The sequence below is a fragment of the Pseudophryne corroboree genome, chromosome 1, assembly GCF_028390025.1.
Source record: "Pseudophryne corroboree isolate aPseCor3 chromosome 1, aPseCor3.hap2, whole genome shotgun sequence".
NCBI lineage: Eukaryota > Metazoa > Chordata > Amphibia > Anura > Myobatrachidae > Pseudophryne > Pseudophryne corroboree.
The window spans coordinates 1,239,341,281-1,239,359,940 of NC_086444.1; the positions used below are offsets into that span (position 1 = coordinate 1,239,341,281).

General features: G+C 41.7%; 1 protein-coding gene across 1 annotated transcript in view; it reads right to left on the reverse strand.

Annotated features, from left to right (window-relative positions):
• Positions 1 to 15,300, reverse strand: part of LOC135052955 (vomeronasal type-2 receptor 116-like) — an 84,431-nt gene extending 69,131 nt beyond the window's left edge. The window contains exons 1-3 of the mRNA XM_063957455.1: positions 15,242 to 15,300; positions 8,179 to 8,278; positions 6,339 to 6,641 (exon numbers count right to left, since the gene is read on the reverse strand). Coding sequence (XP_063813525.1) covers positions 6,339 to 6,641; positions 8,179 to 8,278; positions 15,242 to 15,300 — 462 coding nt within the window. The remainder of the gene's footprint in view (positions 1 to 6,338; positions 6,642 to 8,178; positions 8,279 to 15,241) is intronic.
• Between the last annotated feature and the right edge of the window lie 3,360 nt (positions 15,301 to 18,660).

Here is an 18,660-nt window from a genome sequence, read left to right on the forward strand (position 1 = left end):
CTGCAGGCCATGTCACTGGCAAGTCTAACGAGTCCTCTCCTAACTGGGATTCCTGCGATATATCCTTGAGTGTAACGCCTACTGCTGCTGGCGCTGCTGTTGTTGCTGCTGGGAGTCGATCATCATCCCAGAGGGGAAGTCGGAAGACCACTTGTACTACTTCCTTTAAGCAACTGACTGTCCAACAGTCCTTTGCGAGTAAGATTAAATATCACAGCAGTCATCCTGTTACAAAGCAGATAACTCAGGCATTGACAACTATGTTGGTGTTAGATGTGCGTCCGGTATCCACCATTAGTTCACAGGGACTTAGAGAATTGCTTGATGTAGTGTGTCCCCGGTACCAAATACCATCTAGGATCCACTTCTCTAGGCAGGCGACACCAAGATTGTACACAGATGTCAGAAAAAGAGTCACCAGTTTCCTAAAACATGCAGTTGTACCACGGACATGTGGACAAGTGGAGCAGGGCAGACTCAGGACTATATTACTGTGACGGCCCACTGGGTAGATGTATTACCTCCCGCAGCAACAACAGCAGCAGCGGCACCAGTAGCAGCATCTCACAAATGCCAACTCATTCCTAGGCAGGCTACTCTTTCTATCACCGCTTTCCATAAGAGGCACTCAGCTGACAACCTCTTACGGAAACTGAGGAACATCATTGCAGATTGGCTTACCCCAATTAGACTCTCCTGGGGATTTGTGACATCGGACAACGCCACCAATATTGAGCGTGCATTACATGTGGGCAAATTCCAACACGTCCCATGTTTTGCACATACAATGCATTTGGTAGTGAATAATTTTTTAAAAACCACAGTGGAGTGCAGGAGATGCTGTCGGTGGCCCGAAGAATTGCGGGCCACTCTTGGCATTCAGGCACCGCGTGCTGAAGACTGGAGCACCAGCAAACACTCTTGAACATGCCCTGCCATCAGCTGAAGCAAGAGGTGGTAACGAGGTGGAATTCAACCCTCTATATGCTTCAGAGGATGGAGGAGCAGCAAAAGACCATTCAAGCCTATACATATGCCTATGATATAGGCAAAGGAAGGGGAATGCACCTTACTCAAGCGCAGTGGAGAATGATTTATATGTTGTGCGAGGTTCTCCAACCCTTTGAACTTGCCACACATGAAGTCAGTTCAGACACTGCCAGCCTAAGTCAGGTAATTCCCCTCATCAGGCTTTTGCAGAAGCAGCTGGAGAGAATGAAGGAGGAGGTAAAACAAAGCGATTCCGATAGGCATGTGGGACTTGTGGTTGGAGCCCTTCATTCGCTTGGGTGGTCAATCTGTTGAAATCAGAGCACTACATTTTGGCCACCGTGCTCGATCCTAGGTTTAAAGCCTACGTTGTATCTCTCTTTCCGCCAGACACAAGTCTGCAGATGTTCAAACACCTGCTGGTGAGACACTTGTCAACTCAAGCGGAACGTGACCCGCCAACAGCTCCTCCTTCATTTTCTACCACCACCGGAGCTGACAGGAGAAGGATAACAATTCCAAAACCACCCCTGGTCGTGATGCAGGGCAGTCAGGAGCAAGTGCTGACATCTGGACAGGCTGAAGGACCTTCCAACGATTACTGACATGTCGTCTACTGTCACTGCATATGATTCTGTCACCATTTAAAGAATGGTGGAGGATTATATGAGTGACAGCATCCAAGTTGGCATGTCAGACAGTCCGTACGTATACTGGCAGGAAAAAGAGGCAATTTGGAGGCCCTTGCACAAACTGGCTTTATTTTACCTAAGTTGCTCCAGTGTTTAGGGCAGCCGGTAACCTTGTCAGCGATCGGTGTAGGAGGTTACTTCCAGAAAATGTGGAGAAGATGATGTTCATCAAAATGAATTATAATAAATTTCTCTGTGGAGACATTTACCAGCAATTGCCTCCAGAAAGTACACAGGGACCTGTGATGGTGGATTCCAGTGTGGACGAATTAATAATCTGTGAGGAGGGGGATGTACACAGTGAAAGGGGTGAGGAATCTGACGATGAGGAGGAGGTGGACATCTTGCCTCCGTAGAGCCAAATTGTGCAAGGAGAGATTGATTGCTTCTTTTTTGGTGGGGGCCCAAACCAACCAATCATTTCAGCCACAGTGATGTGGCAGACCCTGTTGCTGAAATGATGGGTTTGTTAAAGTGTGCATGTCCTGATTATACAACATAAAGTTGGGAGGACCCAAGGGCAATTCCATCTTGCACCTCTTTTTTTTATTTATCTTTGCATGATGTGCGGTTTGGGGACTATTTTTTTATCTGCCATCCTGTCTGACACTGCAGTGTCACTCCTAGATGGGCCAGGTGTTTGTGCCGCCCACTTGGGTCGCTTAGCTTAGTCATCCAGCGACCTCCGTGCACATTTTAGGACTAAAAATAATATTGTGAGGTGTGAGGTGTTCAGAATAGACTGGAAATGAGTGGAAATTAGGGTTATTGAGATTAATAATATTATAGAATCAAAATTACCCCAAAATTCTATGATTTAAGCTGTTTTTGAGGTTTTTTTAAAAAAAATCCACCCGAATCCTACATAAATTTGAAAGGAAGGTTTTGCCATAACGCGTCCGAATCCAAAACACGACCACAGAACCGAATCCAAAACCAAAGCACAAAACCCGAAAAATGCCCGCTGCACATCTCTAATAGGAAGGTGATAAAGTACCAACCAACCAACTGCTGTCATTTATCACACACAGCCTGTAACATGACAGATAGGAGCTGAGTCTCTGGTACTTTATCTCTGTCCACTTTATCTCTCTCCACTGCTTAGTAAATAGGCTACTTTGTTCTTAAGGGGGGCATGTACAAAGAAGTGATACAAGTAGAGAATTGAGCGAGTGGAGAAGTTGCCCATGGCAACCAATAAGCTGCTCTGTATGCTTTTATAGTATGCAAATTATAAATGTTACGTCAATGCTGATTGGTTGCATGGGCATCTTCTCCAATGGCTCACTTATCCACTTTATCACTGCTAAGTACATGTCACCCTTAGTTTAGAATGTGCCAAATGCTGACCCTGTCAGTCCTGATATCTCTGAATAGCCCATTTTTCCCCTGACCAGGGATGGTGTGATAGTCAGCAGTTTGCCCCTTGTGTATTCTGTCATCTTCTATGAATGACTGCACAGATACAGTAGAACATATTGTAATGATGATTTTTTTCAACTCTGTTCAGTCTGCTGAAATAAGTAACTTAGGCCCTCATTCCGAGTTGTTCGCTCGCTAGCTGCTTTTAGCAGCCGTGCAGACGCTAAGCCGCCGCCCTCTGGGAGTGTATCTTAGCTTAGCAGAAGTGCGAACGAAAGGATTGCAGCGCGGCTACAAAAAAAAATTAGAGCAGTAGCTTCAGATCTACTCCTAGCTAGCGATCACTTCAGACTATTTAGTTCCTGTTTTGACGTCACGAACATGCCCTGCAATCGGCCAGCCCCTCTCCCGTTTCACCAGGCACGCCTGCGTTTGTATCTGACACGCCTGCGTTTTTCAGCACACTCCCTGAAAACTGTCAGTTACCTCACAGAAACGCCACATTCCTGTCAATCACTCAGCGATCAGCAGTGCGACTGAAAAGCGTCGCTCGACCTTGTGTGAAACTGCATTGGCTTTTGTGAAAGTACATCGCGCGTGTGCACTGCACCGCATACGCATGTGCAGAAGTGACTATTTTTAGCCTGATCGCTGCGCTGCTAATGACAGCAGCTAGCAATCACCTCGTTAGTCTGCTGATTTAGTGGAAACAATGTGCTAGTTCCATGCCAAAAAAACCACAATCTACTGTAGATGCTAGATCTTCTCCATATGCATATTGCTAGGTAATAAAGGGAACATTACATGTATTTCTATGTAGAGGTTGTTGCTTTGTCAGACAACTTTATTGTTGTTTGTCTTTATGTTTTCCACAGAACTAAGAAAAACTGTTTGACAGAGTAAATGTGACTGATGTAGGACCTGAGAGATTGACATGTTACCATGCGAGGGCCAAAAGTCAGTGTCAAACAATTATCTCTCAATTTATTACATACATACAAATAAAATATCTGGGGTGGTTACTGGGATTGTAACACACAGCAGCACATTGGGAACTTAATTCCAGTGCTCCAGCCAGTCGCTACTAGTATATTGGAGTTTTGGAACAAGCCCTGTACTTCACCAACAGTACTTTCTAGATACAGCAAATCTTCTACAGTATATACAGAAATACACCTACATATCCAGTTCTAGTGATACTTGTGGTAATTCAGATCTGATTGCAGCAGCAAATTTGTTATCTAATGTGCAAAACCATGGGGGTAATTCAGACCTGAACGCTAGGTTGCGTTTTTGTACAGCCTGCGTTCATGTCTGAACTGCGCATGCCTATGCAACGCAATGCACAGGTGTGTTGCACGGGTAAAAATCAGATCGCCGCTCAGCAATGGGTTTGTGTGAACAATCCATTTGCACGCATGAACGCAAGGATATTGACAGGAAGAAGGCATTTGTGGGTGGCAACTGACCGTTTTCAGGGAGTGGTTGCAGGCATGTCCAATGGTTTGCAGGGAGGGTGTCTGACATCAATTCCAGTCCTGGACAGGCTTAAGTGATTGCATTGGCTGAGTAAGTCCTGGGCTGTGCAGAGACTGCATAAGATCTGTATGTATAGCTCTGTTACACATGCGTTTGCACACTTGCACAGCGAAAATACACTCCCCCTGTAGGTGGTGACTATCTGATCGCAGCAGTGCAAAAATCACCTACTAGCAATCAGGTCTGAATTACCCCCCATGTGCACTGCAGGGGGGCAGATATAACATGTGCATGGAGAGAGTTAGATTTGGGTGGGTTATATTGTTTCTGTGCAGGGTTAATACTGGCTGCTTTATATTTACACTGCAATTTAGATTTCAGTTTGGACACGCCCCACCCAAATATAACTCTCTCTGCACATGTTACATCTCCACCACCTGCACTGCACATGGTTTTGCCATTAGCTAACAAATTTGCTGCTGTGATCAGATATGAATGAGGGTCACTGTCCTTTAGTTGTGTCTGAACATGCTACTGTGTATCTGCCAATTACTGCTAATGATCTCTGTGACTTATCTGTCCTCTCCAGTCCTGGCTTTACACTGATGACTTATCTTCCTGAGATGCCTGCCTCAGACATAGATTGTTTCCCATCTGCTCTTCCCACCACCCATGACCATATGTAGATCACTCCTTGACTTCCAACCACATTACCTAATTAGTTTGTCTATGCCTCCTGATATAATATACTCCCGTCTTCTTTGTCACATTAGCTGCTTACCTGGGGGACTATGACATATGCAGCACAGCAGAAAGGACAACATGGAGGGATCAGCGACATGTATATACTGGGTGCGGTATGATATACTGACAGCGGCAACCCACCTGTTGGTATATAAGCAGTGAGGCATCCTGTGTTTGCTGTTCTTGCTGCACTTTGGGCCCGGTGGTGAGATTTGCTCACAATAGATTCTATTCCCACTCGGTAGGTGGTGTGGAACCAACAACTGAGTGTGAATTAGAGGAGGTGTAGGGATTCTGACCGCTGGTAAAATGTCAGAGGTTTTGATTCCGGAGTCAGTCTCCTGAACACCGGAATCCTGACCACAAGCATTATAAGTACATCCTGTTTATACTCTATACCCTGAAGATAAACAAGACCAATACAGACTTATGAGTCTGCAGAACCACTGACTGGATAATGATGTATAATTATGCCACCATTCAATCGATTTGAGCCTAACATCATGGCAATAGTGTTGGCAAATCAAATTCAAGTTCTCAATACGGACAATTATCTCGTTACTCTCTTACATACACACAACTTACTGTTTGTTTTAATTCAAATGTTTTATCTTTATTTTTATGCAGATTCATTCTGTTCAGAGCATGAGCCAGAGCATATACTGACATGTATGTATAGTGGGGCTTCAATTCTGCAACGCCATAAATTGTCCCTGGAAGATGATTTTTGCCACTGCAATTATGTCCAGAAAACTGATACATACGCTGATAAACAGTATTTTTGAAAATATTTTGTGAAAGACATTTATAAAACAGGAGCCAAATATCTTCCAGTATTGGGTCATTTGTTCTTTCAAATGGGATTGCATTGTTAATAAAATTATTAATATTGGGGAATTTTTTAGGAGGTAATATAAAAATTAAGCTACAATTTATGGATGGGAAGAAGATATCATCAAAATATTTTACATAAGTCCATTTGTCACTGAGGATTAATGTAAAATTTTCATTAAAAGCTTCATTCTCAAAAAAAATATTAAAAAAATGCATGGAACCAACACCACACATTACTAGAATTCTAGCTGTAAATTGTTTCATCTCCTGAAGTTTCTTTCTATTAACGTCTAAATCAAAGGAAAGTTTCGTGATAAACTCAATGCAGATCCCTTGTTGGCTCATCAGTTTACTCATTTCTAGTAATTCCATGTCCCCACTACCATCACTTGGTGTAATGACTCCAACCCAGTTCCAACCAAAATGTAGCAGACACTTAACAATAGCTGCATAACGGTCCTGATCATCTGGGACAATCCGGGAAAAAGTTGGATATAATAGTCTGTCATTTAGGACAGGGTCAGTGGCTCCATAATTGATCTATGGAAATGAAATATACTGTTAGAAGTAGTAGCTTAGTATAATAGCAGTAAAAAATGTAATCACTGGGGTAATTAGCAATATTCTAACATGGTACAGTATTTTGTGAATTTGAGATCAGTGCTCCAGCCATATGCTTTTAGTATACTTGAAGTTTTGGAACAACTCCTGCTCTTCAACTATTATTTGGCTGCAAGGAACCTTAAAACCAGATTATCTGAACACATTTATAATGTGAAAAAAGGTTTAGAGACACATACGGTTTCTAAGCACTTCAAAATCAAGCATGCATGTAAACCTTGTCATTTTAAGTCCTTTTGGGGCATCCAAACTATAAAACCAACCCCACGTAATAAAGAAACTGAAGTCACCTTATCCAAAACGGAGATGAAGTGGATTTATAAACTGAAAACTCTAGTACCTTTGGGCCTCAATAGTGATTTTAAACTGAAGTGGTTTTTATGAAAACATTTTTAATTAATTAATTTTTTTAATTAATTAAATGTTTTAATTAACTTTTTTTAATAATTGTATTTTAATTTCTTGCGAAAGAATAATTTTTAAATCGTTTAAATGATTTAGTGGATCTCCGTTAAAGGACTAATTCCGTGTTAAGATCTACCTCATCTCTTCTTTGTAATTATTTATCTCAATCCCATTTAATGTAGATGTTTACATGTGTTTTATAAGAATGTAATATTGATTTCTTATTTTTGAGATATGGATCAAACATGTTGCCGATCATTTGTTATTGAAAACGGGAAATGGAACGCAAGTCACGCTAGTCGTGACACGCAGACGTCACTTCCGGTAATGCCACTTCCGGGATTGTGAAGTGAAGCGCAAACGTCACTTCCGGTGATGTGTACGTGACGGCCGGGAGGACTTCAATGAATCAAACAGCTGTGTCCATTCTCCTAAATCAGTGTGCTATTTAAAGGTTGCTAAGTTGTGCTGTCCCTCACGCTTCTGAAGAAGGATAAATGATCCGAAAGCGCTTAAGCCTGTGGGACCTATCTGTGCGGCATTTACGGAGGATCCGGAGGACACACTTGACAGTTTTGGGACACCTTTAGTTACCGGGACTTTGGGTGACTATATCTCCACACTGTCCGCTGCAGTTTTCTGGATATCTTCTGTTATATGCTGTTTTTTAACCTTTGTTTGTGAGTGCGTCTTGTATTAAATTTATTTTAAATCATATACACAGACGGTATTGCACTATCATTATTTTCTATTTAAGCTTCTTATGGGAACACATTTAAGAAGTAAAAACCAGCCAGAATGAGATTCTGCTTACTACATGCAAATTTACCAGCTATACTATCCCATTGTTAATCAATCTGGAGCTGGAACTATTCTATCAAATTTATTGTGTAAGCCTTTCCTTGACCATCTAAATCTTGTTGTGATAAGGTTGCGCCACTTGGTTTCACTAATTTTGGGTGTATATTATTTGGCTGCAGTCAAAATCCTACACATGGTAAATACACAATGAAGGAAGTATATGTATTTACTGTAGTTCTTGTAATATTACCTTCTCCTTGGATTGTGTGAACCTGCTGCTGCTTACTTGAAAATTACTGTTTTTGGCCCAGACCTCTTTGAATTCTATAGCATCTGCAATCCTGACCTTGCTTGATCAGTGGAGGAATATACAGATGTGTCCACATACACCTTTCCAATAGCCTGTCACGTATGGCACAGTTTAGCATGCCATGGACTCAGAGATTTAGCTATGTTTTGTGATTTTTCTTTATTGGCTTCTTTAACATACTACTTTATACATATTATTATGGCAAACAAAAATTCTAAAATCCATCCACTCGCTACTCGTAAAAAAAAGTTAGCTGTGCTATACATGACGCTCCAACTGTAGCAAAATATATAAGGTGAAAGTGGTCACATCTGTAGCGCAGAGTCCTGTACTGCAGGTGCTCTTCTTGAGACTGTGAGTGAAATGATCCAACCTTATGTAGTCAGCAGAGGACAGGTACACACACCATTTCCATTTCTGAGGAGTCTGGTCAGAAGTGGTCTTCATGGAAGAATTGGGGCCAAAAAGTTATACCTTTGATGTGGAAACTATGCAATCAGCTTCACTATTTATGAAAACATAGGAACTGGGGTACAGAAAAATGGCAGCAGGCGCTCTAGACTGATGATTCAAATGTTGAAATATTTGGCAGTAACAGAAGGCAGATTGTTCACTAAAGGGCTGGAGAGCAGTACAATAATGAGCGTCTGTAGGCAACAGAGAAGCACAGTGGATGCCTTTTGCAGAATATGGACTGCATTTCAGCAAATGGTGTCCTGAATGCTGATTAATACAGACAGGTACTTCTTCAGCATCATGACTATCTGGGATTACGTAATGAGACTGAAGTATTTGAGCAAGCCTACATCCACAGTAAATCTGTATCCAATAACTTAAAAAACCTCCACTGTGAGGAGCAATCAAGTATAAAAATCTACCAAGAAAAGACTACAGTCCTTCAAATGGATCTAAATACAATGTATAAATTCACAGATCCAATTCCTTCCCCTTTCGGATAATCCCCAGTGCATCCAGAGGCCTACGTATGTAGCACAGAAAAGCACATGATTAGGTATTTATCATATCATTTCAAACTCTTTGTACCTAAGCATAGTGTATTTATATAAACCATTTGGTCTCAAAATCTGCATTTAACCCCTGTGGGTACAAAGTCCTCATAGTATATAATTTTCATTTCAAGTTTGGCCAGTGCAGTTTCTGCATCTCGAGTTCTTCAATGTGGTTTAGCTATCTTAATGTCACATATATTTCTCAATTCCTTAATGTCACAGTTATGTTTGTCTTGGAAATGTGCAGAAACGCTATGCCTATCATATCCCTTCCTAATGTTACGATTATATTCATTCAGCCGCTCCTTTAATGATCTACTTGTACTATATGTCCAACATATTGTAGAGCGCAACTGCATTTTAATAAATACACATTTTTGCTCCTACATGTAATAAAATCATTGATTTTTTCTTTTTTATTGTTTACATTTGAAACATATTCAGTAATTTTACTTTCTGTTTTGCACATAATGCGCAAATTTTGATCCCAGTGGGACTATTATATCGGAAGTCTAGTGAGAGTCAGGAACACTAATACAGTTTAACAATCATTTATTTACAATACCATTGACAAGAATTCAAATATACTTATCCACGTTCCTTAAGGTAGTTATATAGGATGGTCAGAGTCCTAGCATAAGGTGTAGTCCCAGGGAGCCTTCTGTCGCTGCATAGCTCATAGGTCTTGTCAGTCAAAGGAATCCTATTGCCAATCTCAGGTCTCAATGGAGGCTGCTATCAGTATGACATGACCCTCTATTTAACCTAGAATTCTAGGAGGTGATCAAAGGATCATATCTCTATACACATGTCATTGGAGTCCCTGGTCACTCGTACAATATTGTGAAATCTGTTGTTGTATTGTATTCTAATGTAAGACAAATAGCCTTTTACCTTTGCGTATTTTAGATGTCTAGGCCACTTGATCAAAGGTAAACATCTATTTGTTGACCACGAATAGACATATTGGGGTATATGCAATTGCGGTCGAATTCCCGAAATTGTCGAAAAACTGGACTTTTTCGCCAAAGAAAAAAAATCGACAATGCAATTCAGTACTTTCCGTCAAAAAAACGGACTTTCAAAATTCGACTTTTGGAAATTCGACATTTGTCAAATTCGAAATTTCTGCAATGGTACAAATGCGGCAATTCGACAAAAGTATATTCAATTGAAGTTTGGAAATTCGACAACAGTGCTTTTAGACAGTAAATTCGTCATTTTCAATCCGCCACACTTTGGTGGGGTAATTGAATAAAACATTTTTAAAACATGTTTTTTTTGGTGTTTTTTTTTTATTGGTAATAGCATATCTATTTATATTAGAAGGGATTCGGTACTTGGATTGTCTTTTTTGTAGGCACAAGTATTATTTATATATTTAAAAAAAAAATATATATATATTTTTTTAGATGGAATGGTAAAATCCCGGAAAAAAATGGCGTGGGGTCCCCCCTCCAAAGCATAACCAGCCTCGGGCTCTTCGAGCTGGTCCTGGTTCTAAAAATCCAGGGAAAAAATGGACAGGAGATCCCCCGTATTTTTAAAATCAGCACCGGGCTCTGCGCCTGGTGCTGGTGCAAAAAAAAAAACGGGGGACAAAAAGAGTAGGGGTCCCCCTGGTACCTGTAGTACTACTGGAAAAAAAATACCCAAATAACCTTCAGCCAATCAGCGAGCGCAACGTCCTGGCACTCTGCTGATTGGCTGCGCGTCTGAGCTGTCAGACAGCGCATCGCAAAGCCTCTCCATTATATTCAATGGTGGGAACTTTGCGGTTAGCGGTGAGGTCACCTGCGGTCAGCGACTGACCGCGGGTAACCCCACCGCTGACGGCAAAGTTCCCACCATTGAAAGTAATGGAGGGAGCTGTGCGATGCGCTGTCTGACAGCTCAGACGCGCATACAGCCAATCAGGTGAGTGCCACGAAGTAGCGCTTCCTGATTGGCTGAAGGGACCTCTGTGACAGCAGTCACGTGGGGTCCCGGAATTCAGGGAAAAGGGTCCCATGTGTAAACATGGGACCCCTTTCAGTCCGGCTTGGTCGGGTGTTCGTTTTTCTTTTTGCCAAGTACGAGGATTTATATCTGGACACTGGATTGAGATGAGTATAATTTTATTTACAGGTACCCCGGATCGTCGGATCAGGAGACGTTGGAGTCGGCATGTCAACATAGGTAAGTATGTGTGTGTCAGCAGGTGTGAAATAAAGTTTTACTCTCAAGGTGTGTGTCTCCTGTTTTTATTTGGGTATTTTTTTTCCAGTAGTACTACAGGTACCAGCGGGCCCGTTTTTCTCCAACATGCTGGTACTTGTGGTTCTCCAAGTACCAGCTTGCGGGGGAGGCTTGCTGGGACTTGTAGTACTACAGGAAAAAAACAATATTCTTGACAACTACTCAAGGCTATCAGCCCCCATCCGCAGCCCTTGTATGGAAGGGACAGCCTCAGGCTTCACCCCTGGCCCTTGGGTGGCTGGGGGGGACCCCTTGATTGAAGGGGTCCCCACTCCCCCAGGGTACCCCGGCCAGGGGTGTCTAGTTGGATATTTAATGCCACGGCCGCAGGGCGCTGTATAAAAGTGACCCCCGGCTGTGCATTATCTGTCCAGCTAGTGGAGCCCGATGCTGGTGTAAAAAATATGGGGGACCCCTACTCTTTTTGTCCCCCATATTTTTTGCACCAGCAACAGGAACAGAGCCCGGTGCTGGTTTTAAAAATACTGGTGATCCCCTGTCCATTTTTTTCCCGAATTTTTAGAACCAGGACCAGCTCGAAGAGCCCGAGGCTGGTTATGCTTTGGAGGGGGGACCCCACGCAATTTTTTTGGGGTTTTTTCCAGTTTTTTACCGTTTTTTTTAAAAATAAGATCAAAATCCGTCAAATCGGCCGTTTTTCGACAGCGGGACTGTCTAATCCGTTTTTCATTGAATATGGTGAATTTCGGCACCCACTTGCCAGAATTCAATGGTCGAATTGTGTCGAATAAAAATACGGGCGAAAAATTTCAGCGATTCGCCGCTAATTGCATATACCCCATTGTCTGGCACACATTCTCTGTATGCTCCCAGTGTGACTAGGTGGACGGATCATGCTGACTACGCTGGAATGCGATGGAGCCGCATCAGATGAGCGTGGCTCCATCTGTACAAAAAAGTTACTAACAGGGACATGATACAAACTACCGGATATTAGTGTGAATGGGGAATTACAACTCTTGCAGCAAATCAAAAATGCTGCAAGACTGGGGAAGGTACTAATCATTAGTGATTTTAACTATCTGGATATAAATTGGAAAACCAAATCAGATGATACAGCCAGGGAAAACAAGTTCTTAACAATGCTAAAAAATCATTATTTGTCTCAAGTAATCTAAGAACCAACTAGACTAAGGACTATACTGGATCTGGTACTAACTAATAATGTGGCGATAATATCAAATACTAAAGTAGGGGAGACCTTGGGAAAAAGCGATCATAATACAGAATGGTTACATTCGACAATAGTTTCAAAAACAGCTCTATATGGGCACAACTAAGATCTTAAACTTTAGAAAAGCAAAATTCAAAATGCTGAAACATACACTAAAGGAAATTAATTGGAAAACTATGGGGGTTATTCAGAGTTGATCACAGCAGCAAAGCTGTTATCAGGTGGGCAAAACCATGTGCACTGCGGGTGTGGCAGATATAACATTTGCAGAGATAGTTAGGTTTGGATGGGTTATTTTGTTTTTGTGCAGGGTAAATACTGTCTGCAATTTAGATTTCAGTTTTAACACCCCCCACCTAAATCTAACTCTCTCTACACATGTTATACCTTCCCCCGCTGCAGTGCACATGGTTTTGCTCAACTGCTAATAAATTTGCTGCTGCAATCAACACTGAATTAGGCCCTTTGTTTCATTTTAAGGATCCAGATGAAATGTGGGAGGCTTTCAAAACTTTACTGAATAAGAACATTGAAAAGTTCATTCCCATGTGCAGCAAACGTAGGAGTAGTAAATTCAAACCAATGTGGCTTTATAAAAGGATAAGGTACAAATAAATTAAAATAGGCATGCGTTCAAATCATTTAAATCCACCGGGAAGGCAGAATCATTCCAATAATACAAAGAATGTAACATAAAATGAAAAAAGGAATCAGAGCTGCTAAAATTGAAAACAATTAAAGTACTGTATATAAACAGTGAAAGGTTAAAAAAGGGGAACATAGGACCATTATAGGGTGAGTTGGGTGTCTTGATTAATGAGGACAAAGAAAACGATGAATTATTTAACTTTTTTTTCATAGGTATTTACTAGAGAGGTTCAGTTTGTTGGAGTAATGCACAACAAAAGCCATGATAAGGTCCCGTTGCTAAGTGCTTTGTTAAATGAGTAAGTAGTCCAGGAGAGACTAAGTAAAATTAAGATAAATAAATCTCCAGGTCCTGATGGTCTTCATCCAAAGATTCTTATGGAGCTTCACTCAGAATTAGCAAAGCCTTTATATTTGATTTTCTATGATACAATTCCATCAGTCTTGGAACCAAAGGGCTGGTGTATAGCAGAGGAAGTCCCAATATTTAAAAAGGGAACTAAAACTCATCCCGGAAATTATAGACTTGTAAGTTTGACAAATATAATGGGAAAAATATTGGCAGGTACATTATAATAAGGTATAGCATACAGGAGTTCTTGGAGACCTCCAAAGTTATTAATAGGAACCATCACGGTTTTGTGAGGAATAGGTATTGTCAGACTAACTTAATTAGTGTACAGTATATGAAAAAGTAAGTGATAATGTAGATCAGAGAAAGCAGTACTGGAACTGATGTCAGACACCCACCCTGCAAACGCTTGGACACACCTGTGTTTTTTCAAATATTCCCAGAAAATGGTCAGTTGACACTCACAAACACCTTCTTCCTGTCAATCTCCTTGCAATCGGCCGTGCGAATGGATTCTTCGTATAATCCATCGCCCAGCAACTATCCGCTTTGTACTCGTATAATGCACCTATGCATTGCGGTGCATACGCATGTGCAGTTCTGAACTGATCGCAGCGCAGCAAAAATCCAAGTGTGTGATCAGGTCTGAATGATCCCTAATGTGTACATTTCTGGGGTTATACTATAAAAAAGATATCATGGAACTTGAAAAGGTTCTGAGGCGAGCCACCAAATTGATTAAGGGGTTAGAGGAACTGGAATATGAGTAAATGCTTGCTAGGTTAGATATGTTTACACTCAAAAAGAGGCATCTAAGAGGAGAAATTATTGATACTTACAAATTTATAGCGGGACAATACAAAGAGCTATCAGGCGATTTAAAAAAAATCTGTACACTGAACACGCGGTCACCCTCTGATGTTAGAGGAGAAAAACATTTTATACCCAATGCAGGACAGGACTCTTCACAGTAAGTGCAGTAAGGATTTGGAATTCTCTGCCAGAAAATGTAGTATTAGTGGAATCAGTCAATATGTTTAAAAATGGATTAGATAAATTTCCTAACCAAAAGAAATATCCCAGTATTTAGCATTTAAAAAAGAACATATTTGAGAAATATTGTGAATTACAGTTTTTAGTTAAACTTATTAACATAGCTACACCAGGGTCATTATAGGGGTATGGGACTCAGGGTGGACAGTGTCTAGGTTGACACCCAATAGGTTGACACCTATTGGTCTACAGTGGCTAGGTCGACACTTGAAATATGTCGACATGAACAAGGTCGGCAAGAAAAAATGTTGACAAGTTTTGATGTTTTTTGTGTTGTTTTCTTCGTAAAGTGATGAGGAACCTCAATTAGTGCCCCGTGTCCCTTCGCATGACTCTCTTCACTTCGGGCAAGGTGCTTCGCTATGCTACCGCTGTGCTCGGCACAGGTTACAGGTCCCAATTGTAGTCCACATGGAAAAAAACAAAGAGGAATTTTGACATGGATTGGGTCTCTATATTATTGTGCATCTTTATTAGTTGCTTTATTACCACATACTGGTATCTTACACAACAACCATCCCTCTGGCATCATGGGCTGAATCAGGAGAGCCGGTTACTTCACTCATGTTTATAAATGTCATTATATTTATCAGCCAAATTGCCCAATATTGTGCTCTGGTGCTATCTATTGCATAGTAATAGATTACGTTTGATGTTTATAAGTATAAATATGTGCTCTATTCAGCTCATTAAGCTGCTGCTGGTGCTCTGATTGTTCCTGCAGGGTTATCTCAGTCAGGTGATGAATTGTATTGTGTAGGTGGGAGCAGAACATATCATAACCATGGTCACCCATTTTTGATACTTCTACACTGCCCCATATGTTTTTGGGTACTCAAAAAGTCATCACTAACAATTTCCTATTATTAGAAAGAGCTTAGAAATCAAAATTGATCATCTAAGATCAGTCTAAACAGTTTGGGATTTGGGGTTTGATTTGGAGTTCGATTTAGAGTTCAATATCAAATTGAACTTTCTTAAATTAGGGGATTTCATGTTGGTCTATGGGAAAACATTGATATTTTTAAGAAATGTGATTTCTATTGGGATATGAGTTGAATCTGTCTTTATTATTGACATTTTATTTGGTCTTTAATAAATCAACTAAAACCCACATTGAATGGAAATCAAATTGAAACAGAATGCTAAATCACTTAAATCACCAAAATCCAACTTTAGTAAATTTGGCCCTTGGTTTCAAAATATTTGGAAAAAAAGATGTATTAGCACCTCGACTTTTAAAAACCAGCATCAGGCTCCACTAGTCCACAGCCAAGTGTCACAACTGAGGGCTGAGGCTGACTGAGGGAAGCCTCAGATGTAGGGGCTGGCATGTAGGTGAACCATTGAGATTGAGATTAGGTTCCTAGACATACAGGATGTTAGAACACCATAAACCCGAAGGCGTGACCACAACAATGGAGTAAAATATAACAGTCAGTTTATTGAACACACAGTATAAATCTTGGCAATGAGAAATCCTCAACAGTGAGTGCAGAATGAAAATGCCGTACAGTTCCTGGGAATGTAACTGGTATTTGAGACTGTGGCTATGCAGAACAAGAAAACAAAGTCCTTTCCAAAATCCGGAGTTGGAAAGTCCGTGGCCACAGCTAACTGCTGTAATGAGGAATGAGCAAGTACTGCACAGTAGGTGGCAGACAGGAGACTGGGATAGGCACTGATACACTGAGGTTGAAAAGCTGTAGGTAGGATTGCCAGAGACTACTGGACGAAACTGGTGTGAGGAAAGATGTGCTGAACTCACCACTGGAGCAACAGTTCGATGGTGAGCATCGATAGATACTGTGGTCCGATGTTGTGTGGAATGATATGCAGGATGATATATGAATACCGCTGGAGATGATATGATGCACCGCTGTAGGCAGATGGTAACACCAATCCCTGCTGGAGGCTGAAAGCGATGTAAGTGACATGCTGGAAGCTTGAAGCCAGTGACACTTTACCACAGAAGCTAGTGAACGATGCTGTAGATAATGGAAGCAATAACGATACCAGGACACCACTGGAAGCTGGAGGCAGAATAGAACCAATGCTAGAAGCCGATGTCAGGACCGCAGCAGTAGAAAGCCAGGAAGCAGAGCTGGAACACTGCAGGATTCAGGCTGCACCGCAGGATGGTGATTGCTGCCGGTATTTTGTAGAAGCTGAATCACAGGAGCTGGAATATCTGGAAAGTCAAGCTGAGAATTCACCAATCAGGAGAGACATGTATGCAGGATTGACAACCAAAGCACTGACGATTATTCAGCCCTGGAGCAGGATATTTGTACTAGCTGATGAGCAAGGATTGGCTGGATAATTAAGGCAGAGTCCAGACTGCAGAGGATAGGCTGAAAACAACATGTGATGAAAAACAAACATGGCTGCGCCCATGTTTGAAACTGGAGGGAAAGTCTTTGTACTTACATGTGAGAACCGGCAGTAATGGCGGCGGAGGCCGTGCATGGTAGGAGACGCCGTACTTTAAACAAATGGATATTTTGTATAATGTGGCCGATGTACCGAGGAGCAAACTTCATACTTGGAACTCTTAAACTCAGATTTTTAGTAGACAGCCAAATACGGTCACCTGGTTTGAGGGCTGGAATTGCTCTACCCTTCTTGTCTGCAAACTTTTTGTACCTTGAGGAAGCTTTCAAGAGAGCTGTCTGGATATTCTTCCAGTTTTTAGAAAACTGACAAAAGGCGACATCAGCTGCAGGTACTGCTGTTGCTGGAAGCGGTTGAAACTCTGGAACCTTTGGATGGAGACCGTAACTGGCAAAGAATGGCGTAGAAGAGGATGAAGAGTGGTACTGGTTATTATGACATAATTCGGCCCATGGAAGAAGATGAATCCAGTTGTCTTGAGAAGATGATATTTAAATTCAGAGGAAGGACTCCAAGTCCTGATTCACCCTTTCGGTTTGCCCATTTGTTTTGGGGTGATAAGCGGTGGAAAACTTTAGCTTGACTTGGAGTGGTGAACACAGACTTCGCCAGAATTTGGCTACGATCTGGACACCTCTATCAGAGATAATCTCTTCTGGAAGACCATGTAGTCTGAAAATTTCTTGAATAAAAACTTGAGCCAGCTTGGAAGCTGATGGAAGACCGGTGAGAGAAACGAAGTGATCCATCTTGGTGAACCGGTCAACTGCAACCCAGATGTATTATATTTGTTACATTCAGGAAGATCTGAAATAAAGTCCATAGATAAATGGGTCCATGGGCGATGAGGAAACGACAAGGGTACCAGTTGTCCAGCGGGCAACTGGCGAGGTACCTTGTGCTGGGCACATTTAGGGCAGGATGCGATAAACTCTGCAGTGTCTTTCTTCAGGGTCGGCCACCAGTATGATCTGGAAATCAATTTAAAGGTTTTCTAAATACCCGCATGTCTGGAGAAGTGAAAGGAATGCACCCACTGCAAGAGCTTCCTTCTAAGGGACGGTTTCACATAGCTTTTCCGTGGCGGATGCATAGAGTCCACTCTCTCAGCGGAGAATACCACTGGATCGAGAATGGGATATTTACCAGTAGACTCAGACTAATTTTCTTGCTCCCAGGAGCGGGAAAGAGCATCAGCCTTACGATTCTGTGACCCTGGACAAAATGAAAGTTTAAAGTCAAACCTGGAAAAGAAGAGTGCCCATCTGGCTTGACGAGAGTAGAGGCATTGGGTGGCATTTAAGTACAGAAGGTTCTTGTGGTCTGTGTGGATAGTGATGGTATGAGAAGCTCCCTCCAGTAGATATCTCCATTCTTCATGAGCGAGTTTAATAGCTAAAAGTTCTTGATCACCAATGGCATAATTACGCTCAGCAGACGAGAACTTCTGTGAGAAGAAGCCATAGGGATGTAAGTGGCCATCCTCGTCTGTTTGAGAGAGCACAGCGCCGACTCTGACTGAAGAGGCATCC